Here is a 25,910-nt window from a genome sequence, read left to right on the forward strand (position 1 = left end):
TGTGTGTGTGTGGAGGATGTCTGTGTGCACGTGTCCTTGTGTGAGCTGCCTCATGCACCCCCCCTGTGATCTGAGTCACTCAGCTCTTTGGTCTCACACACACACACACACACACACACACACACACACACACACACACACGAGCCCTGGGGCAATCACAGCGACGTCGCTACTGTGTGTGCCCATGCGTGTGTGCACATTAGGATTAACTCTAGAGAGCAGCAGTCTAGAGTTCTCTTCTCAGGGAGGTTTGGCGCCCACCACATAAATTCACTTACCAGCTTTAATTTAATAAGGAGTGTGAAAAAGAATGAAGCGGTGATGAATTCAAATCTATTCAGGGGCCTTTTGCTTTATCCACTCTGAAGATCAACAACGGAACCAAAGAGTCCTCAAGCTGTTTCAAATTCAAACCTTTCTTATTCGTTCACTTCAGGTACAAGTGGACAGTGATTTTAGGGTCGGTAAATCTGCAGTAACTTCATGCATTGATCAATATACTCTTTCAGTTTCACTTCAGATCAGGGCTGTCCAACCATGTTCTTGGAGAGCTACCTTCCTGTCTGTTTTCGCTCCAATCCCAGTTGTAACTAACCTGATTTCAGTTTATCAACCAGCTAATTATTAGTCATGTGCGCTAGATTAGGGTTGGAGCGAATACCTGCAAGACGGTAGCTCTCCAGGAACAGGGTTGGAGAACCCTGCTTTAGATAATGCATTATCGAATATTCATATATAAGTAAAATAATTACATTTCTCAATACTCTACTTGCCTTCCTAGACTGACCTCACGTGTCCTGTAAAATGGGGTCAGTGTTTTAACTTGATGCCCACAATGCTCTGAGACCAGGTTGCCTTCCCATCAGACTCTGTCCTCAAACACTATGTTCTGAATTGCAACAACAAGCCTGTTTACTATTCACAAGCTTTTCCCTGCAAGGGTGACGTCCTAGCACCGTGTGTCCGTGTGGGTGCACGTGTACACGTACGTGCGTGCGCGTTTATTGACAAATGTTTGACCTGATGGGCTGGTCAGTGACCGAGAGAATATTGTAATGTTTACGCATGTTAGTTTACTAAATGTTTAACAGAGTTTACTTTATCGCAGAGCACATCACAGCCAGATAGTGACATCAGCTACTAGTCATATCAGTGATGCCAGTGTGTGTCATCACAGCCTTGATTACCGAAAAGCTGTGCAGTCCAAGAACCCAGCCTAGTTAATAGGCAGACGCACACACCGGACTTAAGAGTGAATAGGTAGCTCAGGGACAGGACTAGATGCATAAAGGTCAAGAGGATCTGTGAAAAGGAACCAGCCAGCTGACCGTTAACCGGATCTCAACGAAAGGTACAGTGAAGAAACAAATGTTTGGCCAGTCAGTCGGTTGTCAAGACGTTTCAAACATCTTACGCCTTGACTAGACCCACTACATATAAAGGTATCTAAGCAACTGTAAGGCCTTAAAAATTATGTCCTGTTCCCTGATGTGGTTTCGATCTACACTACATGACCAAAAGTATGTGGACACACACACTGCTCGTCAAACATCTCATTCCAAAATCATGGGTGTTAATATGGAGTTGGTCCCCCCACCTTTGCTGCTATAAAAAAGCCTCTACTCTTCTGGGAGACTTTCCACTAGATGTTGGAACATTGCTGCAGGGAGTTGCTTCCATTAAGCAACAAGAGCGTTAGTGAGGTCGGGCTTTGATGCCTGGCTCGCATTCAGCGATACAATTCATCCCAAAGATATTCGATGGTGTTGATTTCAGGCCAGTCAAGTTCTTCCACACTGATCTCGACAACCCATTTCTGTATGGAACTCGCTTTGTGCACGGGGGCATTGTCATGCTGAAAAAGAAAGGGCCTTCCACAAACTGTTGCCACAAAATTGGAAGTACAGAATCATCTAGAATGTCATTGTATGCTGTAGCGTTAAGATTGCCCTTCACTGGAACTAAGGGACCGAGCTCAAACCATGAAAAATAGCCCCAGATCATTATTCCTCCTCCACCAAACTTTAAAGTCAGCACTGTGCATTCAGGCGGGTAGCGTTCTCCTGGCATCTGCCAAACCTAGATTCATCCAGATGGTGAAGCGTGATTCATCACTTCAGAGAACGCATTTATGCTGCTCCAGAGTCCAATGGCGGCGAGCTTTACACCACTCCAGCGACACTTGTCATTGCGCATGGTGATCTTAGGCTTGTGTGCTCCTGCTTGGCCATGGAAACCCATTTCATGAAGCTCCTGAAAAACTGTTATTTTGCTGACGTTGCTTTCAGAGGCAGTTTGGAATCCTGTAGTGATTGTTGCAACCGAGGACAGATTTTTTTTTTTTTATGTATGCGCTTCAGCACTTGGCGGTCCCGTTCTGTGAGCTTGTGTGGCCTACCACTTCGCATCTGAGCCGTTGTTGCACAGAGAGAACCTAACAAGATCCTGTTGCCTATTGTCATGCCATTCATCTGCCTCATCACCTCATGTTTTAGCATAATGCATGTCCCCATGTCGCTAACTAACTCTATGCAAAGGAGATGTGTTGCGCTGCAGGAGGTAAATAGTGGTCACTGGTTTCCGGATCTACGTCCCTTTATTTTTTTAAAAGGTATATCTGACTAATGGATGCATATCTTTATTCCTAGTCGTGTGAAATAGACAGATTAGGCCCTCATTAATTCATTTCAATTGACTGATTTCCTTATATGATCTGGAACTCTGTAAAATCTTAAATTGTCACGTTGCGGCGTATATATATATCACTATATATCACTAGCCACTTTAAACAATGCTACCTTATATAATGTTACTTACCCTACATTATTCATCTCATATGCATATGTATATACTGTACTCTACAACATCGACTGCATCCTTATGTAACACATGTATCACTAGCCACTTTAACTATGCCACTTTGTTTACTTTGTCTACACACTCATCTCATATGTATATACTGTACTCGATACCATCTACTGTATGCTGCTCTGTACCATCACTCATTCATATATCCTTATGTACATGTTCCTTATCCCCTTACACTGTGTATAAGACAGTAGTTTTGGAATTGTTAGTTAGATTACTTGTTGGTTATCACTGCATTGTCGGAACTAGAAGCACAAGCATTTCGCTACACTCGCATTAACATCTGCTAACCATGTGTATGTGACAAATAAAATTTGATTTGATTTGAAATATTTTTGTTCAGTGTGTGTATATAAAAATCTGCTTGTTTCAGTTTGTGGTTTCTCTAAATTCAACCCGGCAGTGAGCTTCAAAACACTGAAAACGAAGAGCCATTGATTAAACCCTTTGGCATTATTGATCAATCAAACACATTTACCTGTCTTTATTTTCCTTTGTAACACCATTAAAAGACAACCAGTCATTTAGATGAAGCTCACTGGAATACTTACCAGGTGTTCCATAATAAAGTCACAACATGTTAGCTGTGGGTCCCATTGTAGAATACAATCTCCATGATTATATAAGCAAATCCTCTGTGACTTGGGATTGAAGATCAAGTCATTCTGAGGAGGAGGACTGAGGGATTTTGAGAAGGGATGGAACAGGGAGAGGTGTCTTCTAAAGCTCTGTCACATGAGGTGATAGTTATCACTAATTGGCTGTCATCGGAGGGGGGCGTCAACAGATGAAATCATGAGAGAGAGAGGGAGAGAGAGGGAGAGGGGAAGCATCGAGCGAGAGATGGAAAGGGGGAGAGGGGTTGGGAAGTGAAAGCAAAGTAACATACTCCCTGCCAGAAAAGGAGGGAGTGAGAGAGAGAGAGAGAGAGAGAGAGAGTACTGAGGGCTGAATCACCCAGCGAACATCACAGCATCCCAGATACTGTACCGAGAGGATCGCTCTGGAAAGATATACTATACAGATCTCTCAGGGGGATATACAGACAGCCATGCATATTCTGCAGCCCTATTGCATCAACAGGTGTGTCTCTGTGTGTGTGTGCGTCTCTGTGTGTGTGAGCTTATGACAGCAAAAGCCAAGTTGACCACAGTGTATTTGAAATGTAGTTGAACGTTCTTGCTTTAAGCGCACCTTTACTGTGAAAGAAATGGAAAACAATCTAGCTTGCATCATCACATTTGAAAAGGAGGAGAGACCATTTTGGGATTAACATATCTCTGATGGAGAAGGGGAGCGGGAACCGGGAGAGGGGTAGAGGGGACAAGTAGAGGTGTATAGAGGAGAGAGGACGGAGAATCTCTTATCACTGAACTGACATTGAAGGCAATGTGCTAAGCCAATCATGACTCACTTCAACTGTAACTTGATGTTATATAACGATAGACCAGTCATTTAGATGAAGCACAATTTAAGAGGATGCTTGACTCAAGTTGATCTGTAAAACTGTCATACATGGACAAAATGATGATGTTAAGGGAATTAGTCTCTTGTGACGCCTGTACGTGCGTGCGTGTGTGTACGTGCGTGTGTGCACGAGTGTGGTTAAATGAATGCCCTGGCGCTGTACCCTCCACAGAACACTTGAGGCTGGGCGAATGAGAGGCAAAAACGAATGGTGGTGTTAGGGAGTGACCGTATCACATTGACCATGTCAGAGAGGATATGCGTAGAGAAAGACTCAGGGACTTCGTCCAGCACAGTGAAAGAGCTCTCTGATGTCCTTATGAAAGCAGCCTGATTCCGCGATTAGCTTCTCTTGTGAAAGGAAGCGTGAGTACAGTAGTCAGCCTGCTTGACCAGGCTAAAGACAACCGCTCCTCCTAAGGGGAGCAGCAACACACGTCAATGACTTTGATGTTCAAATAAAACCGAAATACCCAAATAGATGTGTTGTAACATTGGGTATCAACTGATGGTAAATGTGTGTAGCGTGTGCAAGGAAAAACCTCAGTTTTCTAAGTGGAAGTGACCTTTGGTGAGTTTTGTGCTCCAGTTGCACACCTTTCTCTTTCTACCTCCCCCCTCTGTTTCTATGGTCTCTCTCTAACACTCTCGCTCTCCCTCAGTACCTCTCCCTCAGTACCTCTCCCTCAGTACCTCTCCCTCAGTACCTCTCCCTCAGTACCTCTCCCTCAGTACCTCTCCCTCAGTACCTCTCCCTCAGTACCTCTCCCTCAGTACCTCTCCCTCAGTACCTCTCCCTCAGTACCTCTCCCTCAGTACCTCTCCCTCAGTACCTCTCCCTCAGTACCTCTCCCTCAGTACCTCTCCCTCATGTCTTTTCAGGCAGTAGTCCAGATGTTGTATGCCTTGTGTATGTTTTGTGAGGTCACTAAAATGGTCATGTCATGTGGATTACATATAGGAACCAGGTTACTGTGAGCCTAGTAACTGAATAACATTAGGCAATTTTCAGAATAATATATGTTTTGTTCGGGGGATGGGAGGTAGTTTGTCCTGTCTATGAAATGGTAATCGGCTTGTGAAGAGATTTGTATGGCTGCCCTGCTTTGTAAGTAGTCTTGTTTTGGTCGTGGGATTTTTAGTTACAGGGCAGATTGGTTGGTGGAATGTTATTTAAAGGTGCTGGTTGTGTGTTCGAATGGAAAAAGTTACATTCTCCATTTCTCTCTATCTATCCTCTTTCTCCGTCTCTCTCTCTTTATCTATCCTCCTCTCTCTCCCTACCCTTCTGTCTGTCTGTTTCGGTCTTTCTCTCTCCCTCCCTCTCTCCAGGTGGCCTGATGGCCCAAAAAGGAAGAGAAAGAACAGCACATGTTCGGTGAAGAGCATGTCTGGTAAGTTTGTGTACAAGCCATTGGCCACCATTCCTCAGTTAAGGACAAGTCTATGCTCATTTACGAATGGTTGTATCATGTAGCTGTTCTAAGCACTTTACACTCTAGCCACTCAGCCACATGCTTTGGATACCCTTCTATAAAGCATTTTCTTTTTTATGAGGGCGGGACAGCATTCCTAGGTGGTCAGATGGTTATTTATTTTCTCTACTTAAACCATATGGTGTATTACAGTATGTGGCGTATCTGCCCAATTGCTTTCAGTGTTTTAGACAAAGACGCGGGCACGCGTTTCAGGAGATGAATTGGAGAACCATTTTAATTTAACTAGGTCGTTTGCAAAGAGGGGACTCCAAGTTAGAATTGTCAGGAATAAATATGTTTCAGCTGTGTAGTCTTGGCACCGCCATGCGGTAAATGTGGTTCTCTGCTCTGAAGACTTGAGATGGTGAGTGACTTTAGGATTTCCCCCGGAGTGATATTAGTTCAGAGTGGTGTGTGTGTATACTGTACAGTTGAAGTCAGAAATGTACATACACTTAGGTTGGAGTGATTTAAAATAAGTTTTTCAGCCACTCAACACTTTTTTTGTTAACAAACTATTGGCAAGTCGGTTAGGACATCTACTTTGAGCATGAAACAAGTAATTTTTCCAACAATTGTTTACATACACGAAGATGACTGTGCCTTTTAAACAGCCTGGGAAGAAAAAAAATGGATGTCATGGCTTTAGAAGCTTCTGATAGGCTAATATACATCATTTGAGTCAATTGGAGGTATACCTGTGGATATATTTCAAGGCCTACCTTCAATCTCAGTGCCTCTTTGCTTGACATCATCATGGGACAGTCAAAAGAAATCAGCCAAGACCTCAGAAAAAATAATGGTAGACCTTCACTAGTCTGGTTCAACCTTGGGAACAATTTCCAAACACCTAAAGGTACCACGTTCGTCTGTACAAACAATAGTACGCAAGTATAAACACCATGGGACCACGTAGCCTTTATACTGCTCAGGAAGGAGATTCGTTCTGTCTCCTAGAGATGAAGTGCAAATCAATCCCAGAACAACAGCAAAAGGACCTTGTGAAGATGCTGGAGGAAATGGGTACAAAAGTATCTATATCCACAGTAAAACGAGTCGTATATCGACAACCTGAAAGGCCTCTCAGCAAGGAAAAAGCCACTGCTCCAAAACCACCATAAAAAAGCTAGACTATGGTTTGCAATTGCACATGGGGACAAAGATTGTACTTTTTTGAGAAATGTACTCTGGTCTGATGAAACAAAAATATAACTGTTTGGCCATAATGACCATTGTTATGTTTGGGGGGAAAGGGGGCTTGCAAGCCGAAAAACAATGTCCCAACCGTGAAGCATGGGGGTGGCAGCATCATATTTTGAGGGACTGGTGCACTTCTCAATACATCAATCAGGAAGATAAAGCTTGGTCGCAAATGTGTCTTCCAAATGGACAATGACCCCAAGCATACTTCCAAAGTTGTGGCAAAATGGCTTAAGGACAACAAAGTCAAGGTATTGGAGTAGATATCACAAAGCCCTGACCTCAATCCTATAGAAAATGTGTAGGCAAAACTGAAAAAGCGTGTGCAATCAAGGAGGCCTACGAACCTGACACAGTTATACCAGCTTTGTCAGGAGGAATTGGCCAAAATTCACCCAACTTATTGTGGGAAGCTTGTGGAAGGCTACCCAAAACAATTGACCCAAGTTAAACAATTTAAAGGCAATGCTACCAAATACTGAGTGCATGTAAAAGTTCTGCCCCACTGGGAATGTGATGAAAGAAATAAAAGCTGAAATAAATCATTCTCTACTATTATTCTGACATTTCACATTCTTAAAATAAAGTGGTGATCCCAACTGACCTAAGACAGGAACTTTTTTACTAGGATTAAATGTCAGGAATTGTGAAACTGAGTTTAAATGTATTTGTCTAAGGTGTATGTAAACTTCTGATTTCAACTGTGTTTGCATGTGTGTGCCCACACAGGAAACACACAGACCTAATCAAACACACACACACACTACATGTGCTTTCGTTGCTCCTGTGTTAACACTTCTCCTCCTTCTTCTCTTCTTCCACTCTCTCTCCTTCTCTACTCCCTCCACCTCTTCTTCCTCCTCTTCCTCCTCGTGTACTCCCTCTTCCTCCCTCCTCCTCTTCATTTCTCTTCCACTGTCTTTCCTCCTCTTCATTCCTCCTCCTCCTGTACTCTCTCTACCTCCTCTACTCTTCCTCTCAATCTCTCCTTCAGCACTGAGCCTCTCTGTCCAAGGATACATCCCCAGCTACTTGGAGAAGGATGAGCCGTGTGTGGTATGTGGAGACAAGGCCACCGGCTACCATTACCGCTGCATCACCTGTGAGGGCTGCAAGGTGAGAGACATGGCCCATGACTGGCCTGTGGGACTTACAGGACTGGTTTGGTCAAATGTTATATGACCTAGGCATTCCACAGTAACTACTAGGGAATAACCTGATTTAATGCATATACAAGGAAAATAAGTTGGTGTTATTTCTGATTTAACTATCAAGAATTATTGCAAAATTATTGACATATTATACTAGTGACATTTAAAAAATGTATACCATTGTGTCCAAATAGCATATATTGTCACCCTTGCACTTTTCTTAAAGAAAAAAGTTCCCTAGTTCTTCTCAAATAAATTGAAATTGAAAAAAAAAACTTTGGTCTCCACACATCGGATTTTCAACATTGCAGAACCAATTGTATTTTTGTAAACTTAGTCTCTAAGCTAAAAAAAACTACCAACATGGTTGATACGTCATTAAGTTGATAACGTACTTTGACATAACTAAGTTGATGCTACCAATGTCCACAGGGTTTCTTCAGGCGCACCATCCAGAAGAACCTTCATCCGGCTTACTCCTGTAAGTACGATGGCTGCTGTATCATCGACAAGATCACAAGGAACCAGTGCCAACTGTGTCGCTTCAGGAAGTGCATCGCAGTTGGCATGGCCATGGACTGTGAGTGACACACACTCCATGAGTGTGTAACCATGAGTGTCAATCATATATATATCACACCTACCTTCTCACTGCTTTACACTCCCATTACCTCTACATTTAGTACTGAAATACAGTAGGTTCACAAAACAACTCTGTGTCCTTAGTGGTGCTGGACGACTCTAAGCGGGTTGCCAAGCGGCGTCTGATTGAGGAGAACCGGGAGAAGAGGAAGAAAGACGAGATTGTGAAGACATTGCAGACCCGTCCGGAGCCCGACAGCTCGGAGTGGGAGCTGATTCGCCATGTGACAGAGGCCCACCGCCACACCAACGCGCAGGGCTCCCACTGGAAACAGAAACGCAAGTTCCTGGTGAGATGCTAGGCTAATCTAAAGTTGGCTAGGGCTAAATGAGACTAAGTTGTTGCCAGGCAACCAGGCAAATGAGCCGCAGTATGAAGAGTTCTATTGTTGAAAGTAAAGTTGATGTGGATCTGCTCAGAATGGATTGATCCAGTGCATGAGGTGTTGATAACCACAGCCTCGAAAACAGGAATAACAGAAGGAGTACTGGTACAATCTGTCTCTCTTACTCACACTCAGTACTTCAGCTCATTCACTCACACTCGCGCATCACCTCGGGCGGGCGGCGCATCGCCTCGGGCGGGCGGCGCATCGCCTCGGGCGGGCGGCGCATCGCCTCGGGCGGGCGGCGCATCGCCTCGGGCGGGCGGCGCATCGCCTCGGGCGGGCGGCGCATCGCCTCGGGCGGGCGGCGCATCGCCACGCTCGGGCGGGCGGCGCATCGCCACGCTCGGGCGGGCGGCGCATCGCCACGCTCGGGCGGGCGGCGCATCGCCACGCTGGGCGGGCGGCGCATCGCCACGCTCGGGCGGGCGGCGCATCGCCACGCTCGGGCGGGCGGCGCACGCGGGCGGGCCACGCTCGGGCGGGCGGCGCATCGCCACGCCACGCTCGGGCGGGCGGCGCATCGCCACGCTCGGGCGGGCGGCGCACGCCACGCTGGGCGGGCGGCGCATCGCCACGCTCGGGCGGGCGGCGCATCGCCACGCTCGGGCGGGCGGCGCATCGCCACGCTCGGGCGGGCGGCGCATCGCCACGCTCGGGCGGGCGGCGATCGCCACGCTCGGGCGGGCGGCGCATCGCCACGCTCGGGCGGGCGGCGCATCGCCACGCGGGCGGGCGGGCGCATCGCCACGCACGGGCGGCGGGCGCATCGCCACGCTCGGGCGGGCGGCGCATCGCCACGCATCGGCTCGCTCCTTCACTCACTCACTCGGCGCATCGCCACGCTCGCTCGCTCCTTCACTCGCTCGCTCGGCGCATCGCCACGCTCGCTCGCTCGGCGCTTCACTCACGCTCGGCGCATCGCCCACGCTCGCTCGCTCCTTCACTCACTCACTCGGCGCATCGCCACGCTCCTTCACTCACTCACTCGGCGCATCGCCACACGCTCCTTCACTCACTCACTCGGCGCATCGCCACGCTCCTTCACTCGCTCGCTCGGCGCATCGCCACGCTCCTTCACTCACTCACTCGGCGCATCGCCACACTCGCTCGCTCCTTCACTCACTCACTCGGCGCATCGCCACACTCGCTCGCTCCTTCACTCACTCACTCGGCGCATCGCCACACTCGCTCGCTCCTTCACTCACTCACTCGGCGCATCGCCACACTCTCTCACTCGCTCGCTCCTTCACTCACTCACTCGGCGCATCGCCACACTCTCTCACTCGCTCGCTCCTTCACTCACTCACTCGGCGCATCGCCACACTCGCTCGCTCCTTCACTCACTCACTCGGCGCATCGCCACACTCGCATCGCTCCTTCACTCACTCACTCGGCGCATCGCTTCACACTCGGCGCTCGCCACACTCCTTCACTCACTCACTCGGCGCATCGCCACACTCGCTCGCTCCTTCACTCACTCACTCGGGCGCATCGCTCACACTCGCTCGCTCCTTCACTCACTCACTCGGCGCATCGCCACACTCCTTCACTCACTCACTTCACTCGGCGCATCGCCACACTCCTTCACTCACTCCTTCACTCGGCGCATCGCCACACTCCTTCACTCACTCCTTCACTCGGCGCATCGCCACACTCCTTCACTCACTCCTTCACTCGGCGCATCGCCACACTCCTTCACTCACTCCTTCACTCGGCGCATCGCCACACTCCTTCACTCACTCCTTCACTCGGCGCATCGCCACACTCCTTCACTCACTCCTTCACTCGCGCGCATCGCCACACTCCTTCACTCACTCCTTCACTCGGCGCATCGCCACACTCCTTCACTCACTCCTTCACTCGGCGCATCGCCTCACTCCTTCACTCACTCCTTCACTCGGCGCATCGCCACTCTCCTTCACTCACTCCTTCACTCGGCGCATCGCCTCACTCCTTCACTCACTCACTCACTCGGTGCATCACCACACTCACTCACTCACTCACTCGGTGCATCACCACACTCACTCACTCACTCACTCACTCGGTGCATCACCACACTCACTCACTCACTCACTCGGTGCATCACCACACTCACTCACTCACTCACTCGGTGCATCACCACACTCACTCACTCACTCACTCGGTGCATCACCACACTCACTCACTCACTCACTCGGTGCATCACCACACTCACTCACTCACTCACTCGGTGCATCACCACACTCACTCACTCACTCACTCGGTGCATCACCACACTCACTCACTCACTCACTCGGCGCATCACCACACTCACTCACTCACTCACTCACTCGGCGCATCACCACACTCCTTCACTCACTCACTCGGCGCATCGCCACACTCCTTCACTCACTCACTCGGCGCATCGCCACACTCCTTCACTCACTCCTTCACTCGGCGCATCGCCACACTCCTTCACTCACTCACTCGGCGCATCGCCACACTCCTTCACTCACTCCTTCACTCGGCGCATCGCCACACTCCTTCACTCACTCCTTCACTCGGCGCATCGCCACACTCCTTCACTCACTCCTTCACTCGGCGCATCGCCACACTCCTTCACTCACTCCTTCACTCGGCGCATCGCCACACTCCTTCACTCACTCCTTCACTCGGCGCATCGCCACACTCCTTCACTCACTCCTTCACTCGGCGCATCGCCACACTCCTTCACTCACTCCTTCACTCGGCGCATCGCCACACTCCTTCACTCACTCCTTCACTCGGCGCATCGCCACACTCCTTCACTCACTCCTTCACTCGGCGCATCGCCACACTCCTTCACTCACTCCTTCACTCGGCGCATCGCCACACTCCTTCACTCACTCCTTCACTCGGCGCATCGCCACACTCCTTCACTCACTCCTTCACTCGGCGCATCGCCACACTCCTTCACTCACTCCTTCACTCGGCGCATCGCCACACTCCTTCACTCACTCCTTCACTCGGCGCATCGCCACACTCCTTCACTCACTCACTCACTCGGCGCATCGCCACACTCCTTCACTCACTCACTCACTCACTCGGCGCATCGCCACACTCCTTCACTCACTCACTCACTCACTCGGCGCATCGCCACACTCACTCACTCACTCACTCGGCGCATCGCCACACTCACTCACTCACTCACTCGGCGCATCGCCACACTCACTCACTCACTCACTCGGTGCATCACCACACTCACTCACTCACTCGGTGCATCACCACACTCACTCACTCACTCACTCGGTGCATCACCACACTCACTCACTCACTCACTCGGTGCATCACCACACTCACTCACTCACTCACTCGGTGCATCACCACACTCACTCACTCACTCACTCGGTGCATCACCCCACTCACTCACTCACTCACTCGGTGCATCACCCCACTCACTCACTCACTCACTCGGTGCATCACCCCACTCACTCACTCACTCACTCGGTGCATCACCACACTCCTTCACTCACTCACTCACTCACTCACTCACTCACTCACTCACTCGGTGCATCACCACACTCCTTCACTCACTCACTCACTCACTCACTCACTCACTCGGTGCATCACCACACTCACTCACTCACTCACTCACTCACTCGGTGCATCACCACACTCACTCACTCACTCACTCACTCGGTGCATCACCACACTCACTCACTCACTCACTCACTCGGTGCATCACCACACTCACTCACTCACTCACTCGGTGCATCACCACACTCACTCACTCACTCACTCGGTGCATCACCACACTCACTCACTCACTCACTCGGTGCATCACCACACTCACTCACTCACTCACTCGGTGCATCACCACACTCACTCACTCACTCACTCGGTGCATCACCACACTCACTCACTCACTCACTCGGTGCATCACCACACTCACTCACTCACTCGGTGCATCACCACACTCCTTCACTCACTCACTCACTCACTCACTCACTCGGTGCATCACCACACTCACTCACTCACTCACTCGGTGCATCACCACACTCACTCACTCACTCACTCGGTGCATCACCACACTCACTCACTCACTCACTCGGTGCATCACCACACTCACTCACTCACTCACTCGGTGCATCACCACACTCACTCACTCACTCACTCGGTGCATCACCACACTCACTCACTCACTCGGTGCATCACCCACTCACTCACTCACATCACTCACTCGGTGCATCACCACACTCACTCACTCACTCGGTGCATCACCACACTCACTCACTCACTCACTCGGTGCATCACCACACTCACTCACTCGGTGCATCACCACACTCACTCACTCGGTGCATCACCACACTCACTCACTCACTCACTCACTCACTCACTCGGTGCATCACCACACTCACTCACTCACTCACTCGGTGCATCACCACACTCACTCACTCACTCGGTGCATCACCACACTCACTCACTCACTCACTCGGTGCATCACCACACTCACTCACTCACTCACTCACTCGGTGCATCACCACACTCACTCACTCACTCACTCGGTGCATCACCACACTCACTCACTCACTCACTCGGTGCATCACCACACTCACTCACTCACTCACTCGGTGCATCACCACACTCACTCACTCACTCACTCGGTGCATCACCACACTCACTCACTCACTCACTCGGTGCATCACCACACTCCTTCACTCACTCACTCACTCACTCACTCACTCACTCGGTGCATCACCACACTCACTCACTCACTCACTCGGTGCATCACCACACTCACTCACTCACTCACTCGGTGCATCACCACACTCACTCACTCACTCGGTGCATCACCACACTCCTTCACTCACTCACTCACTCACTCACTCACTCACTCGGTGCATCACCACACTCACTCACTCACTCGGTGCATCACCACACTCACTCACTCACTCACTCGGTGCATCACCACACTCACTCACTCACTCACTCGGTGCATCACCACACTCACTCACTCACTCACTCGGTGCATCACCACACTCACTCACTCACTCACTCGGTGCATCACCACACTCACTCACTCACTCACTCGGTGCATCACCACACTCACTCACTCGGTGCATCACCACACTCACTCACTCACTCACTCGGTGCATCACCACACTCACTCACTCACTCACTCGGTGCATCACCACACTCCTTCACTCACTCACTCACTCACTCACTCACTCACTCGGTGCCTCCTCACTCACTCACGGTCACTCATCACCATCACCACTCACTCACTCGGTGCATCACCACACTCACTCACTCGGTGCATCACTCACACTCGGTGCATCACCACACTCACTCACTCGGTGCATCACCACACTCACTCACTCACTCGGTGCATCACCACACTCACTCACTCGGTGCATCACCACACTCACTCACTCGGTGCATCACCACACTCACTCACTCGGTGCATCACCACACTCACTCACTCACTCGGTGCATCACCACACTCACTCACTCACTCGGTGCATCACCACACTCCTTCACTCACTCACTCACTCACTCACTCACTCACTCACTCGGTGCATCACCACACTCACTCACTCACTCACTCGGTGCATCACCACACTCACTCACTCACTCACTCGGTGCATCACCACTCACTCACTCACTCACTCGGTGCATCACCACACTCCTTCACTCACTCACTCACACACTCACTCACTCACTCACTCGGTGCATCACCACACTCACTCACTCACTCACTCGGTGCATCACCACACTCACTCACTCACTCACTCGGTGCATCACCACACTCACTCACTCACTCACTCGGTGCATCACCACACTCACTCACTCACTCACTCGGTGCATCACCACACTCACTCACTCACTCTCGGTGCATCACCACACTCACTCACTCACTCACTCGGTGCATCACCACACTCACTCACTCACTCGGTGCATCACCACACTCACTCACTCACTCACTCGGTGCATCACCACACTCACTCACTCACTCGGTGCATCACCACACTCACTCACTCACTCACTCGGTGCATCACCACACTCCTCACTCACATCACCACTCACTCACTCACTCACCACTCACACACTCACTCACTCGGTGCATCACCACACTCATCACCACTCACTCACTCGGTGCATCACCACACTCACTCATCACTCACTCACTCACTCGGTGCATCACCACACTCACTCACTCGGTGCATCACCACACTCACTCACTCGGTGCATCACCACACTCACTCACTCGGTGCATCACCACACTCACTCACTCGGTGCATCACCACACTCACTCACTCGGTGCATCACCACACTCACTCACTCGGTGCATCACCACACTCACTCACTCGGTGCATCACCACACTCACTCACTCGGTGCATCACCACACTCACTCACTCGGTGCATCACCACACTCACTCACTCGGTGCATCACCACACTCACTCACTCGGTGCATCACCACACTCACTCACTCGGTGCATCACCACACTCACTCACTCACTCACTCACTCGGTGCATCACCACACTCACTCACTCACTCACTCGGTGCATCACCACACTCACTCACTCACTCACTCGGTGCATCACTACACTCACTCACTCACTCACTCGGTGCATCGCCACACTCACTCACTCACTCACTCGGCGCATCGCCTCACTCACTCACTCCTTCACTCACTCACTCACTCACTCGGCGCATCGCCACACTCGCTCACTCCTTCACTCACTCACTCACTCGGCGCATCGCCACACTCGCTCACTCCTTCACTCACTCACTCACTCGGCGCATCGCCACACTCGCTCACTCCTTCACTCACTCACTCACTCGGCGCATCGCCACACTCGCTCACTCCTTCACTCACTCACTCACTCGGCGCATCGCCACACTCGCTCACTCCTTCACTCACTCACTCACTCGGCGCATCGCCACACTCTCTCACTCACTCACTCCTTCACTCTCTCACTCGGCGCATCGCCACACTCCTTCACTCACTCACTCGGTGCATCACCTCACTCACTCACTCACTCGGTGCATCACCACACTCCTTCACTCACTCACTCGGTGCATCACCTCACTCACTCACTCACTCGGTGCATCACCACACTCCTTCACTCACTCACTCGGTGCATCACCTCACTCACTCACTCACTCGGTGCATCACCACACTCACTCACTCACTCACTCGGTGCATCACCACACTCACTCACTCACTCACTCGGTGCATCACCACACTCACTCACTCACTCGGTGCATCACCACACTCACTCACTCACTCACTCGGTGCATCACCACACTCACTCACTCACTCACTCGGTGCATCACCACACTCACTCACTCGGTGCATCACCACACTCACTCACTCACTCACTCACTCGGTGCATCACCACACTCACTCACTCACTCACTCGGTGCATCACCACACTCACTCACTCACTCACTCGGTGCATCACCACACTCACTCACTCACTCACTCGGTGCATCACCACACTCACTCACTCACTCACTCGGTGCATCACCACACTCACTCACTCACTCACTCACTCGGTGCATCACCACACTCACTCACTCACTCACTCGGTGCATCACCACACTCACTCACTCGGTGCATCGCCACACTCCTTCACTCACTCACTCGGTGCATCACCACACTCACTCACTCACTCACTCGGTGCATCACCACACTCACTCACTCGGTGCATCGCCACACTCCTTCACTCACTCACTCACTCACTCACTCACTCGGTGCATCACCACACTCCCTTCACTCACTCACTCACTCACTCACTCACTCACTCGGTGCATCACCACACTCCTTCACTCACTCACTCACTCACTCACTCACTCACTCGGTGCATCACCACACTCACTCACTCACTCACTCACTCGGTGCATCACCACACTCACTCACTCACTCACTCACTCGGTGCATCACCACACTCACTCACTCACTCACTCACTCACTCGGTGCATCACCACACTCACTCACTCACTCACTCGGTGCATCACCACACTCACTCACTCACTCACTCGGTGCATCACCACACTCACTCACTCACTCACTCGGTGCATCACCACACTCACTCACTCACTCACTCGGTGCATCACCACACTCACTCACTCACTCACTCGGTGCATCACCACACTCACTCACTCACTCGGTGCATCACCACACTCCTTCACTCACTCACTCACTCACTCACTCACTCACTCGGTGCATCACCACACTCACTCACTCACTCACTCGGTGCATCACCACACTCACTCACTCACTCACTCGGTGCATCACCACACTCACTCACTCACTCACTCGGTGCATCACCACACTCACTCACTCACTCACTCGGTGCATCACCACACTCACTCACTCACTCACTCGGTGCATCACCACACTCACTCACTCACTCGGTGCATCACCACACTCACTCACTCACTCACTCACTCGGTGCATCACCACACTCACTCACTCGGTGCATCACCACACTCACTCACTCGGTGCATCACCACACTCACTCACTCGGTGCATCACCACACTCACTCACTCGGTGCATCACCACACTCACTCACTCGGTGCATCACCACACTCACTCACTCACTCACTCACTCACTCGGTGCATCACCACACTCACTCACTCACTCACTCGGTGCATCACCCACTCACTCACTCACTCACTCGGTGCATCACCACACTCACTCACTCACTCACTCGGTGCATCACCACACTCACTCACTCACTCGGTGCATCACCACACTCACTCACTCACTCACTCGGTGCATCACCACACTCACTCACTCACTCACTCGGTGCATCACCACACTCACTCACTCACTCACTCGGTGCATCACCACACTCACTCACTCACTCGGTGCATCACCACACTCACTCACTCACTCACTCGGTGCATCACCACACTCCTTCACTCACTCACTCACTCACTCACTCACTCACTCACTCACTCACTCGGTGCATCACCACACTCACTCACTCACTCACTCGGTGCATCACCACACTCACTCACTCACTCACTCGGTGCATCACCACACTCACTCACTCACTCCGGTCACTCACCACACTCACTCACTCACTCACTCGGTGCATCACCATCACTCACACTCGGTGCATCACCACACTCACTCACTCACTCGGTGCATCACCACACTCACTCACTCACTCACTCGGTGCATCACCACACTCACTCACTCACTCACTCGGTGCATCACCACACTCACTCACTCACTCACTCGGTGCATCACCACACTCACTCACTCGGTGCATCACCACACTCACTCACTCACTCACTCGGTGCATCACCACACTCCTTCACTCACTCACTCACTCACTCACTCACTCACTCGGTGCATCACCACACTCACTCACTCACTCACTCGGTGCATCACCACACTCCTTCACTCACATCACCACACTCACTCACTCACTCGGTGCATCACCACACTCACTCACTCACTCGGTGCATCACCACACTCACTCACTCGGTGCATCACCACACTCACTCACTCGGTGCATCACCACACTCACTCACTCGGTGCATCACCACACTCACTCACTCGGTGCATCACCACACTCACTCTCACTCGGTGCATCACCACACTCACTCTCACTCGGTGCATCACCACACTCACTCACTCACTCGGTGCATCACCACACTCCTTCACTCACTCGGTGCATCACCACACTCACTCACTCACTCGGTGCATCACCACACTCACTCACTCACTCACTCGGTGCATCACCACACTCACTCACTCACTCACTCGGTGCATCACCACACTCACTCACTCACTCGGTGCATCACCACACTCCTTCACTCACTCACTCACTCACTCACTCACTCACTCGGTGCATCACCACACTCACTCACTCACTCACTCGGTGCATCACCACACTCACTCACTCACTCACTCGGTGCATCACCACACTCACTCACTCACTCACTCGGTGCATCACCACACTCCTTCACTCACTCACTCACTCACTCACTCACTCGGTGCATCACCACACTCACTCACTCGGTGCATCACCACACTCACTCACTCGGTGCATCACCACACTCACTCACTCGGTGCATCACCACACTCACTCACTCGGTGCATCACCACACTCACTCACTCGGTGCATCACCACACTCACTCACTCGGTGCATCACCACACTCACTCACTCGGTGCATCACCACACTCCTTCACTCACTCACTCACTCACTCACTCACTCACTCACTCGGTGCATCACCACACTCACTCACTCACTCACTCGGTGCATCACCACACTCACTCACTCACTCACTCGGTGCATCACCACACTCACTCACTCACTCGGTGCATCACCACACTCCTTCACTCACTCACTCACTCACTCACTCACTCGGTGCATCACCACACTCACTCACTCACTCACTCACTCACTCACTCACTCACTCACTCACTCACTCGGTGCATCACCACACTCACTCACTCACTCACTCGGTGCATCACCACACTCACTCACTCGGTGCATCACCACACTCCTTCACTCACTCGGTGCATCACCACTCACTCACTCGGTGCATCACACACTCACTCACTCACTCACTCGGTGCATCACCACACTCACTCACTCACTCACTCGGTGCATCACCACACTCACTCACTCACTCACTCGGTGCATCACCACACTCACTCACTCACTCACTCGGTGCATCACCACACTCACTCACTCACTCACTCGGTGCATCACCACACTCACTCACTCACTCACTCGGTGCATCACCACACTCACTCACTCACTCGGTGCATCACCACACTCACTCACTCACTCACTCGGTGCATCACCACACTCACTCACTCACTCACTCGGTGCATCACCACACTCACTCACTCACTCACTCGGTGCATCACCACACTCCTTCACTCACTCACTCACTCACTCACTCACTCGGTGCATCACCACACTCCTTCACTCACTCACTCACTCACTCACTCACTCGGTGCATCACCACACTCACTCACTCGGTGCATCACCACACTCACTCACTCGGTGCATCACCACACTCACTCACTCGGTGCATCACCACACTCACTCACTCGGTGCATCACCACACTCACTCACTCGGTGCATCACCACACTCACTCACTCGGTGCATCACCACACTCACTCACTCGGTGCATCACCACACTCACTCACTCGGTGCATCACCACACTCACTCACTCGGTGCATCACCACACTCACTCACTCGGTGCATCACCACACTCACTCACTCGGTGCATCACCACACTCACTCACTCGGTGCATCACCACACTCACTCACTCGGTGCATCACCACACTCACTCACTCGGTGCATCACCACACTCACTCACTCGGTGCATCACCACACTCACTCACTCGGTGCATCACCACACTCACTCACTCGGTGCATCACCACACTCACTCACTCACTCACTCACTCACTCGGTGCATCACCACACTCACTCACTCACTCACTCACTCACTCGGTGCATCACCACACTCACCACACTCACTCACTCGGTGCATCACCACACTCACTCACTCACTCACTCGGTGCATCACCACACTCACTCACTCACTCACTCGGTGCATCACCACACTCACTCACTCACTCACTCGGCGCATCGCCACACTCACTCACTCCTTCACTCACTCACTCACTCACTCGGCGCATCGCCACACTCGCTCACTCCTTCACTCACTCACTCACTCGGCGCATCGCCACACTCGCTCACTCCTTCACTCACTCACTCACTCGGCGCATCGCCACACTCGCTCACTCCTTCACTCACTCACTCACTCGGCGCATCGCCACACTCTCTCACTCACTCACTCACTCACTCACTCACTCGGCGCATCGCCACACTCCTTCACTCACTTCACTCGGTGCATCACACTCACTCACTCACTCGGTGCATCACCACACTCGCTTCACTCACTCACTCGGTGCATCACCTCACTCACTCACTCACTCGGTGCATCACCACACTCCTTCACTCACTCACTCGGTGCATCACCTCACTCACTCACTCACTCGGTGCATCACCACACTCCTTCACTCACTCACTCGGTGCATCACCTCACTCACTCACTCACTCGGTGCATCACCACACTCACTCACTCACTCACTCGGTGCATCACCACACTCACTCACTCACTCACTCGGTGCATCACCACACTCACTCACTCACTCACTCGGTGCATCACCACACTCACTCACTCACTCGGTGCATCCCACACTCACTCACTCACTCGGTGCATCACCACACTCACTCACTCACTCACTCACTCGGTGCATCACCACACTCACTCACTCGGTGCATCACCACACTCACTCACTCACTCACTCACTCACTCACTCGGTGCATCACCACACTCACTCACTCACTCGGTGCATCACCACACTCACTCACTCACTCACTCGGTGCATCACCACACTCACTCACTCACTCACTCGGTGCATCACCACACTCACTCACTCACTCACTCGGTGCATCACCACACTCACTCACTCACTCACTCGGTGCATCACCACACTCACTCACTCACTCACTCGGTGCATCACCACACTCACTCACTCGGTGCATCGCCACACTCCTTCACTCACTCACTCGGTGCATCACCACACTCACTCACTCACTCACTCGGTGCATCACCACACTCACTCACTCGGTGCATCGCCACACTCCTTCCTTCACTCACTCACTCACTCACTCACTCGGTGCATCACCACACTCCTTCACTCACTCGGTGCATCACCACACTCACTCACTCGGTGCATCACCACACTCACTCACTCGGTGCATCACCACACTCACTCACTCGGTGCATCACCACACTCACTCACTCGGTGCATCACCACACTCACTCACTCGGTGCATCACCACACTCACTCACTCGGTGCATCACCACACTCACTCACTCGGTGCATCACCACACTCACTCACTCACTCGGTGCATCACCACACTCACTCACTCGGTGCATCACCACACTCACTCACTCGGTGCATCACCACACTCACTCACTCGGTGCATCACCACACTCACTCACTCGGTGCATCACCACACTCACTCACTCGGTGCATCACCACACTCACTCACTCGGTGCATCACCACACTCACTCACTCGGTGCATCACCACACTCACTCACTCGGTGCATCACCACACTCACTCACTCGGTGCATCACCACACTCACTCACTCACTCACTCACTCGGTGCATCACCACACTCACTCACTCACTCACTCACTCGGTGCATCACCACACTCACTCACTCACTCACTCACTCGGTGCATCACCACACTCACTCACTCACTCACTCACTCGGTGCATCACTACACTCACTCACTCACTCACTCGGTGCATCGCCACACTCACTCACTCACTCACTCGGCGCATCGCCACACTCACTCACTCCTTCACTCACTCACTCACTCACTCGGCGCATCGCCACACTCGCTCACTCCTTCACTCACTCACTCACTCGGCGCATCGCCACACTCGCTCACTCCTTCACTCACTCACTCACTCGGCGCATCGCCACACTCGCTCACTCCTTCACTCACTCACTCACTCGGCGCATCGCCACACTCGCTCACTCCTTCACTCACTCACTCACTCGGCGCATCGCCACACTCGCTCACTCCTTCACTCACTCACTCACTCGGCGCATCGCCACACTCGCTCACTCCTTCACTCACTCACTCACTCGGCGCATCGCCACACTCGCTCACTCCTTCACTCACTCACTCACTCGGCGCATCGCCACACTCGCTCACTCCTTCACTCACTCACTCACTCGGCGCATCGCCACACTCGCTCACTCCTTCACTCACTCACTCACTCACTCGGCGCATCGCCACACTCGCTCACTCCTTCACTCACTCACTCACTCACTCACTCGGCGCATCGCCACACTCGCTCACTCCTTCACTCACTCACTCACTCACTCACTCGGCGCATCGCCACACTCGCTCACTCCTTCACTCACTCACTCACTCGGCGCATCGCCACACTCGCTCACTCCTTCACTCACTCACTCACTCGGCGCATCGCCACACTCGCTCACTCCTTCACTCACTCACTCACTCGGCGCATCGCCACACTCGCTCACTCCTTCACTCACTCACTCACTCGGCGCATCGCCACACTCGCTCACTCCTTCACTCACTCACTCACTCGGCGCATCGCCACACTCACTCACTCACTCGGTGCATCACCACACTCACTCACTCACTCACTCGGTGCATCACCACACTCACTCACTCACTCACTCGGTGCATCACCACACTCACTCACTCGGTGCATCACCACACTCACTCACTCGGTGCATCACCACACTCACTCACTCACTCACTCGGTGCATCACCACACTCACTCACTCACTCACTCGGTGCATCACCACACTCACTCACTCGGTGCATCACCACACTCACTCACTCGGTGCATCACCACACTCACTCACTCACTCACTCGGTGCATCACCTCACTCACTCACTCACTCACTCACTCGGTGCATCACCTCACTCACTCACTCACTCACTCACTCACTCGGTGCATCACCTCACTCACTCACTCACTCACTCACTCGGTGCATCACCACACTCACTCACTCACTCACTCGGTGCATCACCACACTCACTCACTCACTCACTCACTCACTCGGTGCATCACCACACTCACTCACTCGGTGCATCACCACACTCACTCACTCGGTGCATCACCACACTCACTCACTCGGTGCATCACCTCACTCACTCACTCACTCACTCACTCACTCGGTGCATCACCTCACTCACTCACTCACTCACTCACTCACTCGGTACATCACCTCACTCACTCACTCACTCAGTGCATCACCACACTCACTCACTCACTCGGTGCATCACTACACTCACTCACTCACTCACTCGGTGCATCACCACACTCACTCACTCACTCGGTGCATCACCACACTCACTCACTCACTCGGTGCAACACCACACTCACTCACTCACTCGGTGCAACACCACACTCACTCACTCACTCACTCACTCGGTGCATCACCACACTCACTCACTCACCACACTCACTCACTCACTCGGTGCATCACCACACTCACTCACTCACCACACTCACTCACTCACTCGGTACCTCACTCACTCACTCACTCGGTGCATCACCACACTCACTCACTCACTCGGTGCATCACCACACTCACTCACTCGGTGCATCACCACACTCACTCACTCGGTGCATCACCACACTCACTCACTCGGTGCATCACCACACTCACTCACTCGGTGCGTCACCACACTCACTCACTCGGTGCGTCACCACACTCACTCACTCGGTGCGTCACCACACTCACTCACTCGGTGCGTCACCACACTCACTCACTCACTCGGTGCGTCACCACACTCACTCACTCACTCACTCGGTGCGTCACCACACTCACTCACTCACCACACTCACTCACTCACTCGGTGCATCACCACACTCACTCACTCACCACACTCACTCACTCACTCGGTGCATCACCACACTCACTCACTCACCACACTCACTCACTCACTCGGTACCTCACTCACTCACTCACTCGGTGCATCACCACACTCACTCACTCACTCGGTGCAACACCACACTCACTCACTCACTCGGTGCAACACCACACTCACTCACTCACTCGGTGCAACACCACACTCACTCACTCACTCGGTGCATCACCACACTCACTCACTCACTCACTCACTCGGTGCATCACCACACTCACTCACTCACTCGGTGCATCACCACACTCACTCACTCACTCGGTGCATCACCACACTCACTCACTCACTCACTCGGTGCATCACCACACTCACTCACTCACCACACTCACTCACTCACTCGGTGCATCACCACACTCACTCACTCACCACACTCACTCACTCACTCGGTACCTCACTCACTCACTCACTCGGTGCATCACCACACTCACTCACTCACTCGGTGCATCACCACACTCACTCACTCGGTGCATCACCACACTCACTCACTCGGTGCATCACCACACTCACTCACTCGGTGCATCACCACACTCACTCACTCGGTGCGTCACCACACTCACTCACTCGGTGCGTCACCACACTCACTCACTCACTCGGTGCGTCACCACACTCACTCACTCACTCACTCGGTGCGTCACCACACTCACTCACTCACTCACTCACTCACTCGGTGCGTCACCACACTCACTCACTCACTCGGTGCATCACCACACTCACTCACTCACTCGGTGCGTCACCACACTCACTCACTCACTCACTCACTCGGTGCGTCACCACACTCACTTACTCACTCACTCGGTGCGTCACCACACTCACTCACTCACTCGGTGCGTCACCACACTCACTCACTCACTCGGTGCAACACCACACTCACTCACTCACTCGGTGCAACACCACACTCACTCACTCACTCGGTGCATCACCACACTCACTCACTCACTCACTCACTCGGTGCATCACCACACTCACTCACTCACTCGGTGCATCACCACACTCACTCACTCACTCACTCACTCGGTGCATCACCACACTCACTCACTCACTCGGTGCATCACCACACTCACTCACTCACCACACTCACTCACTCACTCGGTGCATCACCACACTCACTCACTCACCACACTCACTCACTCACTCGGTGCATCACCACACTCACTCACCACACACTCACCTCTCACTCTCACTCGGTGCATCACTCACTCACTCACTCGGTGCATCACCACACTCACT

General features: G+C 52.2%; 1 protein-coding gene across 2 annotated transcripts in view; it reads left to right on the forward strand.

Annotated features, from left to right (window-relative positions):
- Positions 1-25,910, forward strand: part of LOC123998723 (thyroid hormone receptor alpha) — a 120,159-nt gene that overhangs the window by 81,854 nt on the left and 12,395 nt on the right. The window contains exons 1-5 of one of the 2 annotated variants that reach the window (XM_046303822.1): positions 3,810-3,951; positions 5,668-5,729; positions 8,008-8,129; positions 8,597-8,744; positions 8,891-9,096. In XM_046303822.1, the coding sequence (XP_046159778.1) occupies positions 3,920-3,951; positions 5,668-5,729; positions 8,008-8,129; positions 8,597-8,744; positions 8,891-9,096 (570 nt within the window). In that variant the 5' untranslated portion in view covers positions 3,810-3,919. Of the gene's footprint in view, positions 1-3,809; positions 3,952-5,667; positions 5,730-8,007; positions 8,130-8,596; positions 8,745-8,890; positions 9,097-25,910 lie in introns of those variants that run through there. The other variant, XM_046303821.1, reaches the window with a different exon arrangement.

The sequence above is a fragment of the Oncorhynchus gorbuscha genome, linkage group LG16, assembly GCF_021184085.1.
Source record: "Oncorhynchus gorbuscha isolate QuinsamMale2020 ecotype Even-year linkage group LG16, OgorEven_v1.0, whole genome shotgun sequence".
Taxonomy (NCBI): domain Eukaryota; kingdom Metazoa; phylum Chordata; class Actinopteri; order Salmoniformes; family Salmonidae; genus Oncorhynchus; species Oncorhynchus gorbuscha.